At 45.6% G+C, this 20,112-nt stretch overlaps 2 protein-coding genes across 2 annotated transcripts in view; one reads left to right on the top strand and one right to left on the bottom strand.

Annotated features, from left to right (window-relative positions):
* The window catches only part of RASSF3 (Ras association domain family member 3), a 72,815-nt gene extending 68,077 nt beyond the window's left edge, over window positions 1-4,738 (top strand). Inside the window, exon 5 of the mRNA XM_028532184.2 lies at window positions 2,013-4,738. Within this exon, the coding sequence (XP_028387985.1) occupies window positions 2,013-2,162 (150 nt within the window). The 3' untranslated portion in view covers window positions 2,163-4,738. The remainder of the gene's footprint in view (window positions 1-2,012) is intronic.
* Window positions 4,739-13,660: 8,922 nt separating this feature from the next.
* The window catches only part of GNS (glucosamine (N-acetyl)-6-sulfatase), a 46,158-nt gene continuing 39,706 nt past the window's right edge, over window positions 13,661-20,112 (bottom strand). Inside the window, exons 13-14 of the mRNA XM_028532413.2 lie at window positions 18,929-19,089; window positions 13,661-16,354 (exon numbers count right to left, since the gene is read on the bottom strand). Of these exons, the coding sequence (XP_028388214.1) occupies window positions 16,276-16,354; window positions 18,929-19,089 (240 nt within the window). The 3' untranslated portion in view covers window positions 13,661-16,275. The remainder of the gene's footprint in view (window positions 16,355-18,928; window positions 19,090-20,112) is intronic.

Below are 20,112 nucleotides of genomic sequence, written 5' to 3'. Positions count from 1 at the left end.
GTATTTTGGAGAACATACGTGAAGGATAGAATGTGATTTTAAAAATTGAACAGAATAATCCAACGTAGAAAGTTTGGCTCTCCTATCCTGTGTTTCCCGTTTTCTTTAATAGCCAAGACCCATCTCCGGGAACCATCTATCACTGAGCCCACTTGGTGGTCTTATCCTGTCCCCTCTGTTCACTGTGTTGGATCTTCTCCAGGCTTTCCCCTGCCGCACACCCCTGGGAATTCTCCGTCAGAATCTGTCCCGGCCGTTGCAGAGATTCCCAGCCAAGACCCAGGGCCCCTTTTTGGGAGGGGAGGATGTGTAGTTTGAAAAAAACTCCTAGGTGATGCCATACACCGTTCTTGATCTTCACTGCTCTAATGACAAAATAAAAAGCAACCCCACAAACATTTATTTTGTGTCTTCTCAGTACCAGGGGCTTTTAGGGAAACAGAACTCAGAGCCTCAAGGGCAAGAGACAAAGCCCAAATATTGAGAAATACGATAGCTACGGTGTAGGTGAGAGGGATACTCGATAAACAATTATACTTTTTATATCCTTTTAAAATTTTTTCATTTATTTATTTTTGGAAAGAAGGTTAGTCAGGGAGAAAGAGAAGGAAAAAAACACTGGTGTGCAATTAGTTGCCTCTTGCAGTTCCCTACTGGGGACCTGGCCTGCAACCCAGGCATGTGCCCTGACTCAATCCACTGAGCCACGCCAGCCAGGGCTTTATATCTTTTTAAATCAAGATTATCAGTGCTCAAGTGAGAGGTTTTTAATAGACTTAGTCCTGGCTGGAAAGGGAGGGGAAGAAATCACAGAAGGCTTCTTAGAGAAAGTGGCATTTAAGCTGAAACTTGACAGTTGAGGAGTTCTGCAGGCAAAATGGAGGAGGGGCGAACATGTGCAAAACCACTTGGGGCAGTGAGTGGGGGGGACAGTGGAGAGTGGTTAGTTTAGGGTCCTCTCTTACACTCAGCAGAAGCAACCAAGGGAAGCTACTGAATGACTGTAGGTAGGCATGGGAGGGTCAACCCCCTTATCCATGGTGGATACGTTTTTAAGACCCCCCACTAGGTAACTAAAATCACGGATAGTACCAAACTCTTTTCATGTAAAGGAAGCACTTTACGGTTTCTCTTGGTTGTATCTGAATTGCCAGCATCACTGCTCTTGTGCTTCAAAGTAAAGTAAGGGCTGCGTGAGTTGCCCGCGCTGCAATGGTGGAGCGCTCCGTCTGATGGCCCAGACACTACTAAGTGACCAATGTGCAGGGAGCGCGTGCAGCATGGCGACGCTGGGCAAAGGGGTGATTCATGTCCTGAGGGGGGAGGGGGGAGGGCTCATGATTTCTTCATGCTACTCACAATGATGTGCAATTTAAAACTTACGAATTGCTCATCTCTGGAATTTTCCATTTAATGTTTTTGGGCCGTGGTGGACACGAGTAGCTCAAACCATGGAAGGGAAGTTGTGGATGGGGGGTACTTCTGTGTTCAGACTGGCTGTTCGGGGAACAGACTGTGGAGCATGGAGTGGAGTGAGGCCTCCGGGTAGGAGGACATCCAGGGCTGGAGAAGATGATGGTCGTCAGCACCAGGGGGCAGCTGAGATGGAGAAGAGCAGGCAGACTGGGGAACTGTTTAAAACGGACATAGTTAAATGGATTGTGGGAAGTGAGGAGGAAGACAGTGACAATGACGACTCCCAAGAGGAGGGAAGAGATGGAAGGCGTGTGGGCTTGTTTCTAATGCTTCTGGGAGTCAAATCAGGAGCAATTGTGTCTAGTGGACTAGACACAATTGGTTGGGGGCGGGGAGGCCTGGTCTTGTGGGAACCATGTGGCAGGAAAGAGGGCCATGATAGGCAGCCGAGGAGGGGGCGGCAGGGCTGGTGACACCGCGGGGCTGGGAGCCCGGGAAGGGAGCCCCAGCCATACCGCGTGCGCTCATGGGCGGCATTCCCGAGTCTTTGCAGTGCTGAACACCTGGCATTTTTCTTTTTTGTCTTCTCCTCCTAGTGGGAAGCCTTCAGCCTTCCAGAACTGCAGAATTTCTTGCGCATCTTGGACAAAGAAGAAGACGAGCAGCTGCAGAACCTGAAGAAGCGCTACGCAGCCTACAGGCAGAAGCTGGAAGAAGCCCTCGGCCAGGTGTGGAAGCCGGACTAGGGGCTCCTGTGGCTCAGGGCGGCGCAGGGACCGCGGACAAACCGGACAACCGGCAGCAAGCGTCTCTTCTCGGAGGGCTTTTCCTTGCCCTGTGATGCGAGGCTCCTCCCCCTTTATCTCTAGATTTAGTTCCCCAGCCTGGGCACGCAGCACCTGCGCCCTCGCGGCCTCTAGAAGGGACTGTGCGCGTTCGGCGTTCTGGCGCTGCGGCGCTGCCTCCTGGCAAGCTGTGAATCGGGAGCGGCAACAGCGCTTTGAAGCATGGACTCTGGGTTTTTGTTTTCTCATTTTCTTCTAGTTATTTTAATTATGTGAGGATGATGTTAAGCTTAAGGATGCGCACATGATTTTTTCAAAGCTTAACAAGGAATCTGTTTGAATACTTGTCCTATGTTGAAACTACCTGTTTTTTTTTGTTTGTTTTTAAATATATCAGAGGGAACAGCCATGTGAATTGAAAGGCACAGGAAGCTAGGAACTCTGAGGACTTTGTGAAGGATTTTGCAGGAGCTTGACATTTCAAGGAAAGAAAGAGCAAGTTTGGAAGAAGGCCTGAGTGGAGGTTGGGGGAGCTCTGAGGGAGGGCGGTTTGGATGATGAGTAGCTGGTGGAGAAGGGAAAGGTGTATTTGTTTGTGAAGGAGTTAAAAAGCATTCAGTTTTGAGGTATTGAACCCACTGTAGGATTACTCGATTTCTTGGTGGGTAAAATTGGGAACAGAGCCAAAGAAAGTGGGAGGTAGACCAAAAAGAGGGGCTTGTAAGTGCAGACGTAGGAAGGGCAGCTTTCAGGCAGGGGACCTCGCAGAGCTGGGCGGGGCCTCGCAGAGCTGGGCGGGGCCTGGAGCCCCCTCGTGGTCCAGTCCAGATTCTGTCTTCCTCCAGTGCAAGGTCAGTTGGTGCAGGTTTTCTGGGCAGGTGGAGCAGGGACTATTTGCTGACTCCTGTTAAATTACAGCTTTTTCCTGAGATTGTTTTCAAAGCTGAAAAGGAATCTGGGTAGGGGTACCTGTTTCTCCCTGAGTGTCAGCCTGGAGGTTCGTCAGGTAAAGAGCTCACAGCACACACTTGCGACAATCATTGCCTCCGTTTCCCTTGTTCTGTCCCCTCCCCTCGGTTGTCCTCCTTCCCTCTCCCTTTCTCTTCTTTTCCTTCTGCCTTACTCTTAGCAGTTGGAGTGTGTTCCTGCAGAGTGGAGACCAGGGGTATGGATGAAAGACCTAACACAGTCAGACCCTGAGTTGCAGAGGAGGGCTTGACTGGAAGGAGGAGGGCAGCCAGAAGGGGGGGAAAGTCCACCCCCAGCTAACCTGACCACAGGAGGAGCTCTCTGCGGGAATATTTTAACAAAAGTGCATGTTCCCACCAACCAAAGAAATGCATGTGCAATAGAAGCCTTCCTTACAGCAGGTTAAATAAACTCATTTTGTGCAGTAATTAATCTGAAAGCAGTGGGAAAGGTGTGCTGTGGTTCTAGAGGGGGATTTAGTCTATTTTTTTTTTTGTCTAGGTTTTTTGTTGTTGTTTATAAATTCCCAAGGAATTGTTAATGCTTTGGTGACACCTAATGGATTCTTTGTGAAATTCCAAGGTGCTTCAGTTCTTTGCCTTTTAAGTGAACTGTGCCTTTTATTGCATTTCTGTTTCCCTCCTGGGGGCTCTCCTGATGGTCAGAGAACTCCCACCATGCTGGAGACAGATGTGTCGGTGGTGCTCTGCCACACGCTACTGAGACAATCGTATCTTCCTAAGCTTTTTAAAGAAAGTTGGAAAAGAAGAAAAGTAGAACTAGCTATAAAATATGTATGGCACCACTTGTTTAATTTTGCATGCGACTTCTTTTTAGTCCATTGATGAGGTTTTAGTGTCATTGTCACCCAACACTCTGTTGTTCAGGGAATGGCTTCATGGTTTTCATCCTGGTTTACTCTTCAGACTGTAGCCTGGGCTTGAGTATAGTGTTATCAGCCACCTGGCCTTTTCATGGCCCATCCCAGCAAGCTTATATTTTGTGAAGCATTTTTTTCTCAGATTAAGATAAGACACTGTTAGAACCTAATGTAGTAGCTGGTGGGCATCTGTGAATTTTTTTTTTTAACTTGAAGTAGATTGTCTAAAATTGGCACCCTCACCTGTGTTATCCAGAAGCCTGTTAAGTGTCGTGTGCGCTACAAGTTCCCATTCGGAAGACTTCCTGTGTTGAGACTCTGTCAGCTCACAGTGGAAGGTGGCGTTCTCTCCCAAACACTGGTCACTGCAGCGGCATTATTAATGCGTAAAAGAAGAAGGGCCCCCGAGGCCACGGACGTTTAAAAATCATTATGCAAATTCTTAGTTGAATTAAACTATCTAAGCTTTGCTGTAATACTGTTTTCTCTTCAGTATGTGATGGTACAGGAATGATGTTAAATGAAGGGGTAAGTATTGCAGGGGAGCATCTTAAATCACAGACGTAAGAAGTTATAATATTTATAATTGTGATAAGTTTTAAGTTTATTTTTATAGGGAAGATTTTTCATCCCTAAAACTGTTTTTGGAATGGCAGTTTGTTCCCATTATTAAAAGTTGATGATGTTAGCTGACATTTGCATGTTTTTATTTCTGATGCTGCACCGGATAAAGGAAGGTTGCAGGGGTGGGATGGACTTATGCAGATACCTGGGGACACGTGCTGGAATGTGACAAGTTTTACTAGGTTTGAGTGGGACACATCTGTTTTTCACATATCATTTTTCCTTTGCCTTGTTCCTTTGGGGAAAATAACCCTAGCCGGGAGTCTGCCCACACAATCCACTGCTAAAGCAGTTGTTTTGATCGTGAGATACGTGTACATTCAGAGTGTACAAAGCATGTGAACAGTTTAAAGAATTATGAAGTGGGATACCCTGTGGCTGCCACTGAAATAGAACATTGTAGGCTGCTTAGAAATCTCCCTCTACCCCACCTCCCCATCCTTACCCAGGAGGTCCTTGAAACAGACACTTTAAACATAAAAAGTATTTGTATTTTCTTAGCCAACCTGACAGTCACATGTAGGTGAGGAGTGTTTGGTGGTCAACTGGGGTGACTGACTGGGTTTACTTAACCACCCCACCCCCCTGCGCACCACGGGGCACCCCTGCCTTCAGGTCTGAGGCCTGCAAGCTTGCCGTAGGTGTGTTTTTACTACTGCACTGCCCCCTAGTGGCACTGATGAAATAGCAAGGCTGCACTGATTGGTGGGGGGAAACATTTCTAGTACTCTAGCTGCTTCACAAGTGAAATACTGGGATAGAAAATGATGGCTGTATGTAATGGTCCTTTTCCACTGACATATCCAGCACAATCTAAGTGGGGAGGTCAGCCGAGGTTGTTATCCAAGGTGTAGGGGGATGGTTTGAAATTTTTATTTAAAGAGATTTAGTTTCCTGCCCTAGGCTTCTCTTCAGAATTTGGCACTGATTGGTAATTTATGTAGATAAATATCCATATGTTACAAAATCAGTTCTCAAGAATTGCATTCTGTGTTTGGGACTCTGTTAGATGATCCCAGTTAGGGGTTTTGTATTTTTGAAAAAGGGAAAGTCTCGGCCCTGGCTGGCATAGCTCAGTGGATTGAGCGCGGGCTGCGAACCAAGGCGTTGCAGGTTCGATTCCCAGTTAGGGTACATGCCTGGGTTGCAGGCCATGGCCCCCAGCAACTGCGCATTGATGTTTCTCTCTCTCTCTTTCTCCCTCCATTCCCTCTCTGAAAATAAATAAATACAATCTTTTTAAAAAAGTTTCTTTAAAATAAAAAATAAAAAAAAGGAAAAGTCTCTATGATTTTCAAACTGCTTACCGTGTGCAAGGCATTATTCCAAAAACCTTAATATGTGTCAACTCATTTCCTCCCCATCAACCTCATTTTGCAGGTGAGGAAACAGACGTGCATTGAGGTAGGCAGCTTGCCCCGGCCCCTCCGTGAGCGGGTGGCAGGGCTGGGTCCCGGCAGTCCAGTTCAGCTTCTCCACCCTCTTCCTCTGAGCACATCACAGCCTGTCAGTTAAACTGCCTGTGAAAGCCTTTTTGGGTGCCGCTGCTTGGCAGTTCATCTGAAAGCAGGTCTCCCTGGGAGTAGTTAGGACTTACGAGAAATGAAAGGACGGCCTTGATGTCGGAATGCTCTGTCATTGTTTTTGTCGTTCATTTAGCATTCCATCTCAGCAATTGTACTGAGTTATGTAGGGTGAACCACCTGCCTGTGTTTCCGTTCACAGGTTCAGTTGCACGGGAGAAACTGACAGGGTGGGGGGCTGAGCCCAGAGGTCTCACCACAGTTAGTGAGAGAGTCCCCTGGGACCGCAGAAGAAGAAGAGCTTCAGAGTTCCCAGTTTGAGAGGAGCCCCCTCCCTGTCAAGGATGATCCTCTTCAAAGGAACACAGGAAAGTGAAGTATTTAAATCTTTAAAGTGTGCATTTGTCTGGTGTGAATCACTGCTTGCTCTATTAAGTGTGCAAGAAAGCAGCTTTGTATGAGGGTTAGGGTGGGGATGGGGCAGGGAGAGGGGAGTGGGCAGCAGTAAATAGTAACTGCAAAGTTTGGGGGGTTTTTTGTTGTTTTTTTGTTCAGTGATTTTTGGTTTCTTTTTCTTTTTTTGGCAAAATTTTCCCTTTAATTTTACAAGGTGAGAATAGAGGGGTAGAGGACAGACCCTTTTTAATCTTAATAGTTTTCAAAGACAGTTGAGATTCTCAGGTTTGGCTGAGGTCCTAGCACTTGGCAGCGCCTGAACTCCAGAAGTTCCTCTCTTCTTCCTGTTTCCAAGAAAAGTGAGTATTGGAATTTTAAAATGCTTACACACACAACACACAACACAAGCGGTTTTGGCTTTGTTTTGGGAGGGAGTTCTGTTAACCAGGGTGGCTTGTTTTTATCTTTCTGAATGAGTGGCCTCACCTTTCATAGGCCTCGACCTTGAGTGGCACAGACCTGGCAGCGTTTGCACCCTCCCCTCACTGCACCCCCTTTATGGGCACGTGGGATTAATTAAGCTCTTAATTAATGAAAGGGTGCAGCTCCTTTCCTTTGAAGTGGAGTCCTAGGGGCCTCTGCGGTAGAGGCCTTTCTGATTTTCAAGTGCCACAACACTTCTTTAAAATCTAGGCATTCGGGAGCAGCAATTGGAGTGTCTCGCGGAAACTTAGAATCCTCCAGTTTTACAGTGGTAGGGGGAGGCAACAATCTCATTTCCCAGTCCTTTCATCTGAACTGTAAATGGTGTCTTCACTGTCTTTTCAAAATGGCAAACATTTCAGATGCTTTTTCCTGCATGTGTGCTCTCTTAAGGGAAACGTTCAAAGTCTATGACTTTTAGGTAAAATCCAGCATGTCTTCTAATGCCTTATCAATAAAAGATGCTTCTCTGAGAACACAGGGGCTGCTATAGGAGTTGAGGGACTTGGGTTTCAGCCTTCAGAAAAGTCCAAGTTCCACTGCCTTTTTTCTTCTTTGTAAAAAAGATTTTATTCAGAGAGAGGGGGAGGGAGAAAGAGAAGGAAAGAAACATTGGTGTCAGAGAGATGGATGTGCCCCCACTGGGATCTGAACCCCACAACCCAGTCATGCATGTCATGCATTCAGACTAGGAATTGAACCAGCGACGTTTCACTTTACAAGATGACATCCAATCAACTGAGCCACCTGGTCAGGGCACCTTTTTCCCAAACACACTTCCTGTGGGGGTTTGCATGTGCTGGGGAAGGGAGTGAGCTTCCGGGAGGACAGCCAGCTAGTGTGTCAGGATGGACGAGGCCGTGAGTGATGGTTCTATGCCCTGTGTCACCTCATGCTCCTCTATTTCAGTTTGCTTTTTAAAATTTCGTTCTTTGCAAGCAAGGTGGTTGATCAAGTACATAATGTGAAAAGTTACTTGTTACAAAGCTGGTGGCTGGGAAAGGCCAGCATTTGGGATCTGTTGGAAGAGACATCATTTTCTGTTAGAAAATGAGGTCCCTGCATTGAAATGTTTCCTTAATAAAAACTGAATTTGTACAAAAAAGTGATGAGTTCTGCATGTTCCTAATTTCACCTGGTTTCTGAAAAGCTGGCCAACTGCCCAGTGCTGGTATTACTGCTGCAACGAGCTCCTTGACTCCTTGAGGAATCCAGAGTTTACAGTTATCTGCAGTATATACAGCTTTGCTGCACAGGGTCACTGATGTTCTAACAAGATTGAAGCTTGCTTTTGTATTATTGGAAATGCACTTAGATTTGTTTATTAAAAGGAGAGTTATTACTACGGTTCCTCCCTCCCTCCCTTGCTTCTTTTTCTTTCCCAGTCAATGGCTGGGAAGTAATTGTAATCCTGTTTGAGGAGTGAGTGTATCTGGTTCACTGTCAGCTCTATCTGTATTATAACCATCCTTTTTTTTTAACCTTTCACTTTACGTTAGTTCTGTTCATTGCACAAAAAGAAACTTGAGTAGAATACCAAATGTTTTAATTTATTTCAACAAATGTTTATAAATTACCCTGAAGATGTTAGGTGCTGGGTAGATTCCAGTGAGAAAGAATATGACCCTTGTCTTCGTGGGAACCAGAGTCCACGTGCAATGCACACTGGTAAGTGTCACAAAGATAAAGCACAGAGGGTTCTGAGTGTTTAGGAAGTTAGAGAAGGCTTCCTGGAGGACGCGAACCAGAGCTGAGACCTCAAGGATGCGTAGGAGTTAACCAAGCAGGATTCAGAACTTAGATGGACATTTCCTGTGTATGGGGCCTGGCTCCTGAGGTCTTTGGGCAGCACGTTATATCGGCGTCACTCTTGCTGTTTTTCCTCCGTTATGAGAAGAGCACTAGGGCTAAATTCTCCCTAGGTTAAGAGTGCATCTTCGGCAAGAGCAGAGTTAAAACTCACAATGGCAGTCGCTGTGGGTGAAACCAACTTTTTTTCCCTGCAAAGCATTTGCTTATCTCACAGGGCTGGTGTGAGGAGTAAGAAAGACGGTGAACGTGAGGGCACCCTGTATGTGGTAAAGCCGGTAAAGCCGACACCGTGCAGGGTGGTCCTGTTTTCCAAGTTCTTTTTCCTACCGGTTTTCACAGCCACCCTACCACTGCACCAAGGCGCCAACGCTATCACTCATCTGGAAGCATCACCTAGGACGCAATTTCTGAGACGGATGTTTTTCTAAGCAGAAACCTTTTGTTTTTTAACCTCAGGCTTAGAGAAGGAAATGGAGTTATAAGCAGAACACTCAAGATTCTAATCTAGGGTGATTGGAAGATCAAAAACTCACTATTCATTGCCTTCGCTTGTGCCCCCCATAAATATGGTGGCAGAGTTGTCTTCCTTCTCTGACAGGTCAGAGCCCAGTGCTGTCGCATGTCTGTGAGGCGAGGGCCATGCTGGCACACCAGGGCTGAGGGCCACGTGCAGGTGCAGTGGGGGTGGGGTCTTCACCCTCGTTACTGCTCAGTGTTGTGCACATGACTTTTCCCCCAGATGGTCATCTTCTGGACTGGATCCTCAACTTGCTTGGTATCTCTCCCAGGTGCAGGGCTAAACATTTCATAGACCTGTCTGGAAACGGCCACGTGTGCTGCTTAGGGGCTGGAAGGGGCCCCTGCAGGTGGCCCCTGAGCTGCAGCTTCCCTAAGTCAGCGTTCTCCCCGGCCAAACTTGTAAGGAGGGCCTTCCGTAGCACTGCAGGAAGAGGAAAGGGGCAGGAGGAATGGGGCCTGGTTTTGTTTTTCCCCTATTGAGCAGAGAACCAGAGTCGGCACCTGGGCTCTGTTTTCTGTGGCGGCAGCCGGGAGAGAGTAGTCAGAGGCTGAAGGCTGCCCCATCAGGCTCAGGGTCAGTGGTCACCCACTCCAGGCTGCTGAAGGAACCCAGGTTGTCACGTGGATCTCAGACCCAGTGCTGCTGCTCACCTGCTCTGGGAGGTGCTGAGGGTGGGGAGACGGGGAAGACAGGTGCATGACGCAGCCATTTACAGCCATTTTCTTAGGGACTTAAGAACAGAATCGGTTGTGCTTCTGAGCTACTGTCCTAGCTTAGTGGTGAGGCAAAGGAGGAGTGACTGATGGTCTCCACTTGGACAACAGGCGTCTCAGAAACCAGGCCAGAGTCCTGACACGCCGCAGCTGCCGAGACCTGCTCTGCCCTCTGTTCTGCTCTCCCCCGCACCAGCTTTCGTGAGTGACGGAGCCCCTGGGAGAGGAGACTGGGATTTGTGACTCGAGCCTGCCAGCCAGAGAGAGGCCATTAAAATATTTTCCACCACGTGCTGAGAGCATTTTAGCAACCATTTCAACAAAGACGCTTCTGCCTAGTTTTAGTAACAATAGCTGGGAACCAGTGTTTATAGCCTTTAAGCATGTAATGTATGTAAGACTTTGCCCCTCGCTTTGGCAGTAAGTGAGCCTTTACCAATAGACAGCTTTCTCTCTCTCAGGTACCTGCACTTGGATAGATTTTGACAAAAGGCATGATCCAGTTTTTCTCACAGTAAACCAGCATGGGTCATTTTATTAGTCAAATACTGCTGCACAGCAAATTATTCCAAACTCAACAGCTTAAACCAACATGAACATTTAATGTGTTATGTGGTTTCTGTGGGTCAGAAGTTTGGAACAGGTTAGCTGGTGGTTCTGGCCTGGGGGGTCCCTCATGAGTTAAGATGTTGGCGTGGGCTGGGCATAGTTATATGAACTTGGCGGGACTAGGGGGTGGGTCTGCTTCTGAGATGGCTCCCTCTGCTGGCTGGCTAGTTGGCACCGATCATTTGCAGTAGTCCACCCATCTTCATCACATAGACCTCACCCTAGGGCTACTTGGGTGTCTTCATATGGTGGCAGGTTTCCCCCCGAGTAATCTGAGAGAAAAAATGCAGAAGTGGCCGTGTCTTTTATGATGGAGCCTAAGAAATCGCACCATCACATGAGTCCTGCCCCACTGGTGGTATGGACCAATGCTGATGCATTGCAGGAAGTCGTGCTGGAAACAGGTAAGTGAGGTGTCAGGAGGAGAGCTGTGTTTTCATTTGTTTTCCAACAGCCACGCTGTGAAGTGGGACAAAAAGCCACTTGAATGGTAGTGGCACCTCCATTCTTAGTCTGGAACTAGTTGCCTTGGAAATGGAGATATCAGAGACAAGTTCTCTTTTCCCTTTTTTCAGTCCGTTGACATTTGCTTTATATGAAAAGATGCTCTTCTGGTGGGTGCATAAATATTTATGAACCTTAGGTCCTCTTGTTGGATTAATCCCTTTATTTGTTATGTGATGTCACTTGTCTGATTACAGTGTTTATTTTATGGTCTATTCTGTCTGATACAAGTATAGTTTTTTTGTTGTTTCCATTTGTGTGGAATATCTTTTTCTATCCCTAAACTTTGTCTGTATGTGTGTTTACATCTTAAGTGAATCTCTTGTAGGCAGCAGGCATATAGATGGGTTTTATTTTGGTCCAATTCATCCACTCTTTTGATTGGACAATTTAGTCCATTTACATTTAAAGTGATTACTAAAAGATAGGTACTTATTGCCATTTTGTTGTTTTCTGTCTTGTAGTTGCTCTTTGTTCCTTTCTTCTCTTGCTTTCTTCCTTTGTGGTTGGATGGTTTTCTGAAGTAGTATGCTTAGATTCCTTTATCTTTTCTGTATATAAAATACCATAGGTTTTTGCTTTGTGGTTACCTTGAAGCTTACATATAAACTTATATTTGTAACAGTCTGTTTTAAGTTGGAAACGACTTAAGTTTGAACATGCTAAACCTCTATTTTCACCCCCCTTTTGTGTGATTTCACATTTTACATCTTTTATCTTGTGTACCCCTTAATTATTGTAGTTATAGTTATCTTTTGTCTTTTAACCTTCATACTCTTTTATAAATGATTAACCCATTACTTTTCATTATATAAAAATCTCACCTTTACTAGTGAGATTTCTACTTTCAAATGTCTTCTTAATATCGCCCATTCTTTCAAGCTTAAAGACGGCTTAGTGGTGATTACAGCTTTCTTGCCCAGAAAACTTTTTTCAATTCTGAGTAACTTTGCCAGAGGGCATACTCTTGGTTGGAAGTTTTTTTCTCAAGTGCTCTTTGTAACTTACATGATGTCCAATAGCTCCGGAATAGGACAGAGCTAGCGAGGGGAGTGGGCCCTCAGATACATGACGGAGGCAGAAATCCTTCACAGATCAGACAGCAGAGTTTAACAGAAAGATGGCTTTGAAGCCAGATCTTTTAAAACCCCGACTCTGATTAGCTATGTGAGCTTGCATAAATTAAGCTGAGGGGGAAACCTATCCTGCACAGCTGTTTTTTATTATGATAGTAATTACAAGCATCTCTAGTGTCCATCTATCCTTTGAGGACCTACCAGCGTTAAGTCAGAGCTGCAGCTTAAGAGGACATCAGTAGATCCCAGGTCTCCTGGGCAGAAGGTGGTCATTGCAAGCTTCCCTGGAAGACCAGGATTTAGGATGGTTACCTGCTCCCCTGTACTCGCAGAGCTAGCTCCCACATCCCATGTTTAAATCTCATCTTATGTGATGGTTCCTAGGCCATCAGTGGCAGCCTCAGCACAGTGCTTTTGGTCTGGGGCCTTCGGGTTCTGTGGGTGTCTGCTCTGTTGTCTCCTCAGCAGAAATCAGGGCACACGTGAATTCTGCATTCCCCTTACACCCATTGCTAGTAAAGAAAGAAGATGAAACAAAGACTAATTCCGTAGGGAACTTGGTTCTACAGGGCAGGGAAGTCTCAGGGAAAACAGGTGGGACAAATTAGGGAAACAGATCTGGTAGAGGCTGTACTCGACCTCACTTTGTGCGTCTATGCAAGTAAACTTGCCCCTTTTCTCGTTGACGGCTTCACACTGTGGTGCACCCCAATCGCCTGCTTTTCTGGTAGTAAGCTGGCAACTTGATGGGAGTCTTCTAACATCTCTTCTACTTGGCCTTCATGACCTTTAAGGTATAAGGCAACTTTGTAGGTCTAGGGTTGACAAATCACGTTCTCTTTTTGTAAATAAAGCTTTGTTAAAATACAGCCACTCACTGACGTAACTATTGATTTGGACTACTTTTGCGCTACTACAGCAGAGTCAAGTAGTTCCAACAGAGACCACAAGGCCTACAAGCCTAAAATATGAACTTCCCCTCTTAGAAAAGATTTTGAACTTCCATATGAAGTTATTTGGTCACATGACTGAATATCGAGGCAAAACTCCTAGGAAGGTGAGCCTGGTTTATTGAATTAAGCCAGTCAAGGTAAGATGACTTTTGTCCAGGGCTATACATGCTCGAGGTTTATCAGGCAGGGTTCTCTGCGTGGAGCTCACTCAGGGAGCTCGGGCAGCGGGACCACGTGTGGGGGTGCTCTCCAGGGACGGATGGACTGCGGCACCCGGCGTGGAAATGGCCAGTCTCCTGCACTTGGGTGAGTGATTAGAACATGAAACAGCATCAAGGAAAAAAAGCATCTTGTCAAAACTACTACTTGTGGACTAAAACAAAGGACACACTTCCACTAGAATAGAAATAAGTTTTAATTCATTTAAAAGTGCAGCAGTGAACAGGGTCCTCTGAAGGGCACTTTCTAAGTCAAATGACTGAAATGACACAGAACCAGGGCGGAGTAACTTCCAGGAACAGATGATGCAAACAGGAGTTCACAAAGTTCAGTGGGATGTAAGTGGAGGTAAAATTAAAGAACCCAAATATTCCCATCTAACTCCACTGGTGGATCAGGTGAAATACCTTTGCTTTCTATAAGGATCCTGGGACAACTCTTTTGTTAAAAAAAAAAAAAAGCACAAATCCTTAGATACTTGAAAATTAAGAACATTTTTTATAGATTAAGGTATAACTTCCATGGCTATCATTTCTATTTTGTACAAACCCTAGCACTGTCAATTTGTACTGACAAAATATATTGACCCCCCCCCATGTATTTTGCAACAGCACCATTGGTAAAATCCAAAGATGTTCAAAAGGTGTTTCCTACTTGGTAACTGTATTTGAGGAAGAGCTTTGTAATAGATTTTTGTAAGGCAAAAAATCTATCTATTCCTATGGCCTTTCTTCATTACTAATGGGTATACAGTTCTCTACTCTGAAGAGTACCAACAGATATGGACCTGGCCTTCTTACAATAGAAAATAAAATTTAAGAGTACAATTAAGAGGAAACCAAGGCAAGCCTCTTGGCAGTGGGTCCCTTGTACACACACATTTTCAAAAGTTCAGTGCATTTTGTAGTCTCCTAGACTCTGTAAGCTGAGGCCTCTTCATGAAAGATTTCAGCACAGAGCCAGAATGAAGCCTCCCCCAGGGCAAGAGTCCACCTGGAGGCCGTTCAACAGTTGGGCAGGAGACGCACCAACAGAGCCTCGCTGCGTCCCCATCGCCTGACAGAACCCCGCTGGTCGTCAGAGCAGCGTGACAGGGATGTGCTGGCAGCTGACTGGTGGGTCGCTCTATGCCTGTACCTGCTTCCAGGAACCAGCATCATAAAATGAATTAAGTGAGTAAGATGACATCACAGTACAAGAGTTGGTTTCTTTTTATTTGGGAATAACTATGGCATTGATTTGGAAATTGAGTAATGTTAAGAATCAAAAGTGTAGAATAAAGCTGAAACCCATGTTCAACATTGTACTTTGCTTTTAGTTACAAATCTTTATTTCTTTCCCTAAAACATTCACAGCAGAGGTGTTCATTTGCTTACTTCACCTCTAAATGCCAGCAGTTAGTGGGGCTGCATGAGGTGCAAGAATAAACACAACAGCTATTAACCCACCATGGTTCACTGGCATTCTGCTAGGAGAGTTGCTTATGACCATGTCTCACACAGCGCTTAAAGCTCAGCCTAAGACCTTAAATAAAGCTCAAATTGCTACTGCCTGAGTTGAACAGGTCACAAACCACAGCTCTTCCTCCTTTCCTGCTGTCCCTCCACCAATCGGCTTTCTTGTGAAGAAAAGGGTGGAAACGGGATTGGTCTTCAAGCCAAGAAACAGAAAAATATAGGTGTTCTAAATAGTGAGGAAACCTCAGCAAGATCTGGCTTTTATGAGAACAGTGAATCAGGCTGAAATTACACATGACCCCCCAAACAGGAAGAAACTGAAAGGGAAGAAGGTAGGGTGAAGAAGTTGATACTTTCATCAACTAAGAAATTTCTGTATCTTAAATGAACAGAATGTCAGCAAAATGCAGAGTCCAAACAACTTCACTGGGACTGAAACCCAGACTCCCTGCTGGACAGGCACTTACTGCACCCCAACCAGAGCCCTTTGGCCTGCCAGCTGGGGGGCCCCTACCTGCAGAAGGCCCTCAGAAACACAAGCTTCACCAATGCTCAGAAGTCCTTTTTCTCTGCTGAGTTTACCCAAGCCACTTTATTTTTCGGTGCTCAGAGGGAAAAGTATGGAGAGAAGAGACACGCCCTTGACACCACTGGCTCTCACTGTCACTAACCACTGGGAATTAGCCCGTACGGAAGCCTGCTTCTATTTCAGTGCAGTACCAGCCCAGAATGCCCCCAAAACGAACAGCGTGTGGTTGATAGGTTTTGAATTTGCACCCTTATCTCATCACACTGTGATGGATATTATCAATGATACATTTCTGCTATTCTAAAGACAATGGTACTTGTTCTTAATCAGATGATTTAGCTCTAATAGTTATTCTTCAAGCCCTGTGATGTTAGTATTTTTTGATAGTGAAGTGCTCAATCTGAAATGCTGTCCAGATCCTTTGATTTTTAGTTCAAGCTGTAGATCAAAAACATTCCCCCCCAAAGCACTGCCATTTATCTGAATGGGTTTATAAATTGAGACTTGGACTGCATGGGGAGTAACCAAGAACTGCAGCCCCAGGACAGAAAGGGGATGGTGGGAGCAAAGACCTCAGGAGCAGTGGGATGACCTGAATGAGGGATCAGGGAGAGCCGCTCCTGACGTGAGGGCAGAGTTCACAGTTTAACACATTGCACAGGTTGGTCAGCTGACTGGGTTGCTTTTTAAAACGACGTAAAGCCAGTCCGGAAACCCTTCCAGGTGTGGTCTTGAAGACTAGCTACAGACACCTACTACAATCACTTCATCAGAAAGAGGCGTGCAGGGACCCAACTGCAGAGGTCGCTACAGAAGATGTTTTGAAAACCTTCGAGTCCTGCCACCACCGTAATTGTTGAACATGAGACGAGGGTCAAACCGGTATCTGGGGAAGAAAAATACAAGGATGCCACATTAGCTGTAGTTAGCCACTGAGAACTTCCTGCAGAATGTTAACTGGAAAGGATGGCAGGAAGAGATAGCAAAGGAATAATCAATCCACCACAAGAGAATCTAGTAAAGTTTGTAGTGCAAAACAGGAATACTTGATAAGGGCATTTCCACTGCAAGTCGACTAGCACAAAACAATGCAGGAGGAGGAGAGAGGACGGGGGAAAAGAAACATAAATCGGGTTAATCTTGGAAGACCTTAGGAAACAGGCAAGATTTGAACTTTTTTTTTTTGAGGGGTGGGGGTGGTCCGTAAGGTATAAAGCAGCCTGACGGGTGAGCCCAGCTCTTGCTGAAGGCCCTCCCAGCAGCTTCAAAGCCCTCCTCTTACAGTCAAGTGGTGGGTAAGAGCACAGGTGTGCGCCTCAGGCAGGAGTTTAAATCTGGCTCACGGTGAACTCAGGTAAATCATTAACCCCACTAGCCACCAATAAAATAGGAAGGAAATTTATGTACAATGCCTGGCACATAAAATAACTTATTTTACCACCCATGGGAAAGTTACAGTGAATGATGAATGGTAACTTGAGCTGAGACTTGGCAAGCATAAAGAGACTTACCGTACATGTATGGGAGGGCTAGAAATAACGCTGTATTTTACTGTTTCTTGTACCTACTATCTTTTGGAACAAATGAATTCCTACTATTATTTTAAAGCAGGGGCTGGCCAATTTTTTTTAAAGAGCCAGGTAATAAATATTTTAGGGTTTGTGGGCCATTCAGTCTCTGTCCCCATTACTCAATTTTACTGATGTGTAAAAGTGGCCACACACAGTATGTGAGCGAGTGTGTAGCTGTCTTCTAACAGGTGGGGGATGGACTGGGCCTGTGCGATTCCACAGGCCTAAATGTTTGTTTGGTAGGAGAGCATAAGCTATGGCTAAGGAATTTTTAAAAAATGAGTTTTAAAATGAGAATCCAGTTTGTCTACTCATTTCCATATTGGGTTGGCCAAAAAGTTTGTTTTCTTTTTCCCATAAGATGGCTCTAGTAGCACTTAGTTATTTTTAACTTCATTCAAAACAATTTTGTTAGATTGTATTGTGACAGCTGTGATATCAGTGTGCTTTTGAAAAAACATCAAAGTCCTGGCTGGCCGTAGCTCAGTGGATTGAGCTCCAGCTGCGAACCAAAGTGTCGCAGGTTTGATTCCCAGTCAGGGTACATGCCTGGGTTGCAGGCCATAACCACCAGCAACCACACATTGATGTTTCTCTGTCTCTCTGTCTCCCTTCCTTCCCTCTCTAAAAATAAATAAAATCTTAAAAAAAAAGAAAAAACATCAAAATTTGTGAATTTTTGTGCAGCCATTTTAATATTTAAGATGGAAGAAAATATGCAAAATTTTCAGCATATTATGCTTTATTATTTCAAGAAAGGTAAAAATGCAACTGAAATGCAAGAAAAGATTTGTGCAGTGTATAGAGAAGGTGCTGCAACTGATAGAATGCGTCAAAAGTGGTTTATGAAGTTTTGTGCTGGACATTTCTCGCTGGGTGATACTTCCACAGACCAGCTGAAGTTCAGAGCAATGAAATTGAGACGTTAATTGAGAACAATCAATGTTATACCACTCAGGAGATAGCTGACATATTCAAAATATCCAAATCAATAAAATTATTGGTGAAATTTTAAAAATGCCTTTTACTTTACAGAAAAAACTAAACATACTTTTTGGCCAACTCAGTATATCCTCTCTCATTTGGCCTGAAGAATCACTTCATATGAAATGGCTAAACAGTAACATTGCTCCTCTCCACTGGCTTAGGACATTTCTCCCCTCTGTCCTATGATCAGAGTCTAAGAACTGAAATACTGTTTTCCCAGTGAAAGTTTAATTTTTAATTTTATAATTTTCAAGCAAAAGCTGACAGGTTTCGCCATCAGTGGCTCAAACGCATGGTGTGCAGAGCCCAGGGGTAGTGGGGAAGAGTGGCTGCTGGAGAGGAAGGAGCGGGGGAGGAACAGAGCTGGCCTAGGGGGAGGTAGGTAAACATCTTCCCTACCTCTGCATGCTGCAGTGGACGCATATATTTCAGCATGTCACAGTTCTTACCTTCTACTTCACTGTCTGTGTTTAATACGTTTAGTACATTTACCGGCAAGTACCCACATCTCTGAGAAATGACACAGAAGGCGCATGCCCTCGGAAGTGCTAGGAAACAGGGTAGCACTTGGTCAGTTACTCTGAAGGACCCCCAGCTGTCACTGGTGCAGTCGAGTGGCACCTTGACCAGAATCGCAGGCAGGAGGGTAGGCTGAAGAGCCTCAGCAGTGAGGAGCGGGGCTACGCCTGTAACTAAAGCACCAGTCGGCTCCGAAAAGCAGGAGTTTCGAACAGCTTGTTTTCGTTTGCAGCACAACAGGCTAGCGCACTAAGATACGGGATTCCCTCTGTATGGCTCCAGGCGAGAAGGACCCATCAGGCTCAGCGCCCCCCTCCACTCTCAGGACCAGCACGACTGCTTGAGATAACTTGGCAAAGTCACTGAAGAAAACAGAAACTTACCCGGGGTCAAAAACCCCCGGAGTGCGGCAGGTGGGTCCGGAACAGGACTGTAACATCATTAGCCGGTAGTTCATCTTTCCTAAGAGCTCTGGGTCTATACTTTTAGCAATGTTAGTGATCTGGTGTGGGTCTGCAGTCAGGTTATAGACTTCTACGAACACCTACAGGAAAGGATGGAGGAAAGAAAAGAGCAAGGGGTTACACTTAAAGAAATACTCACGTGAACTATTTCTAAATGGGTAGGGAGGAGGCAGACAACACCCAAGGCCCAGGAGAATATCATCTGGTTTTAAGATCCTCAAAGGAAAATTTAAAAAGACCCTCAGAGAGCCCGAGGGTGTACATGAGACAATGGAGCATCTGTTCTGGGGTTGAATTGCTTCAGTCCATGGCCCACATGTTGTAAAGGGGCCTGTTTCAGGCAGAGCCGGGAGGGGGCAGTGGGGGCAGGTATTACTTTCTATAATTAACACAGACAACAGAAGGCATAACCCTCAAAGGACAAGGTCTCAGAAACTAGACTTGGTAATGAAGTTACTGAGTGGAAGCTGACATATGAAGGTGTATGTTTGCCTCAGAATTGTGAAGACAGGAAAGTACTCAAACCTGTGTTATACAAATGTTAGGTTTGCCTATTTTTAAAAAGCAGCTTTGGATGCACTGCTGAAGGATACAACGCTACTACTTCTAACATTAGACATGTCTAATATCACATTTCCCGCCATCTGTTTGCACTTTGTTCTCCAAACTGGAGTCAAGTGATAGACTATGAGGATGGCAGGAAATTCGGCCTGCTGGCTTCCAGTGGCCGCCCTGAGACCATCATTTATAAAGTAGTTGTCGCGCTGATAAAGCTCATGGGGGAAGGGGCACAGGAACTGAGTTTGAGGGGAGCTCTCTTGCCTGCCATCTGAAGTGTTTACGAGCTACAAGCAAGTGGCTCGTGAGTCGTCAGCTTCTGAGAAACACGATCACGATGAGCTCTGGCTCCATATGGCAAAATGTGGGCGAGCAGATGGGGCAGGGGAGCACCTGCTGCGAACACTATGAAACCGCATGGGACCGGAGTCCACGTGACCCTACAGATAACGCACACTGATCTGTGCTGGCCGAAAGCCACCTTCTCCCAAGGATGCAGCTCCTGGTCCTGCCTCTGGCCCCCTGCCCCGACTAATCTGCCTGAG

Source organism: Phyllostomus discolor, chromosome 2, assembly GCF_004126475.2.
Source record: "Phyllostomus discolor isolate MPI-MPIP mPhyDis1 chromosome 2, mPhyDis1.pri.v3, whole genome shotgun sequence".
NCBI lineage: Eukaryota > Metazoa > Chordata > Mammalia > Chiroptera > Phyllostomidae > Phyllostomus > Phyllostomus discolor.
The sequence above is the reverse complement of the archived record's forward strand: the minus strand, read 5'-3'. Positions and strand labels throughout refer to the sequence as shown.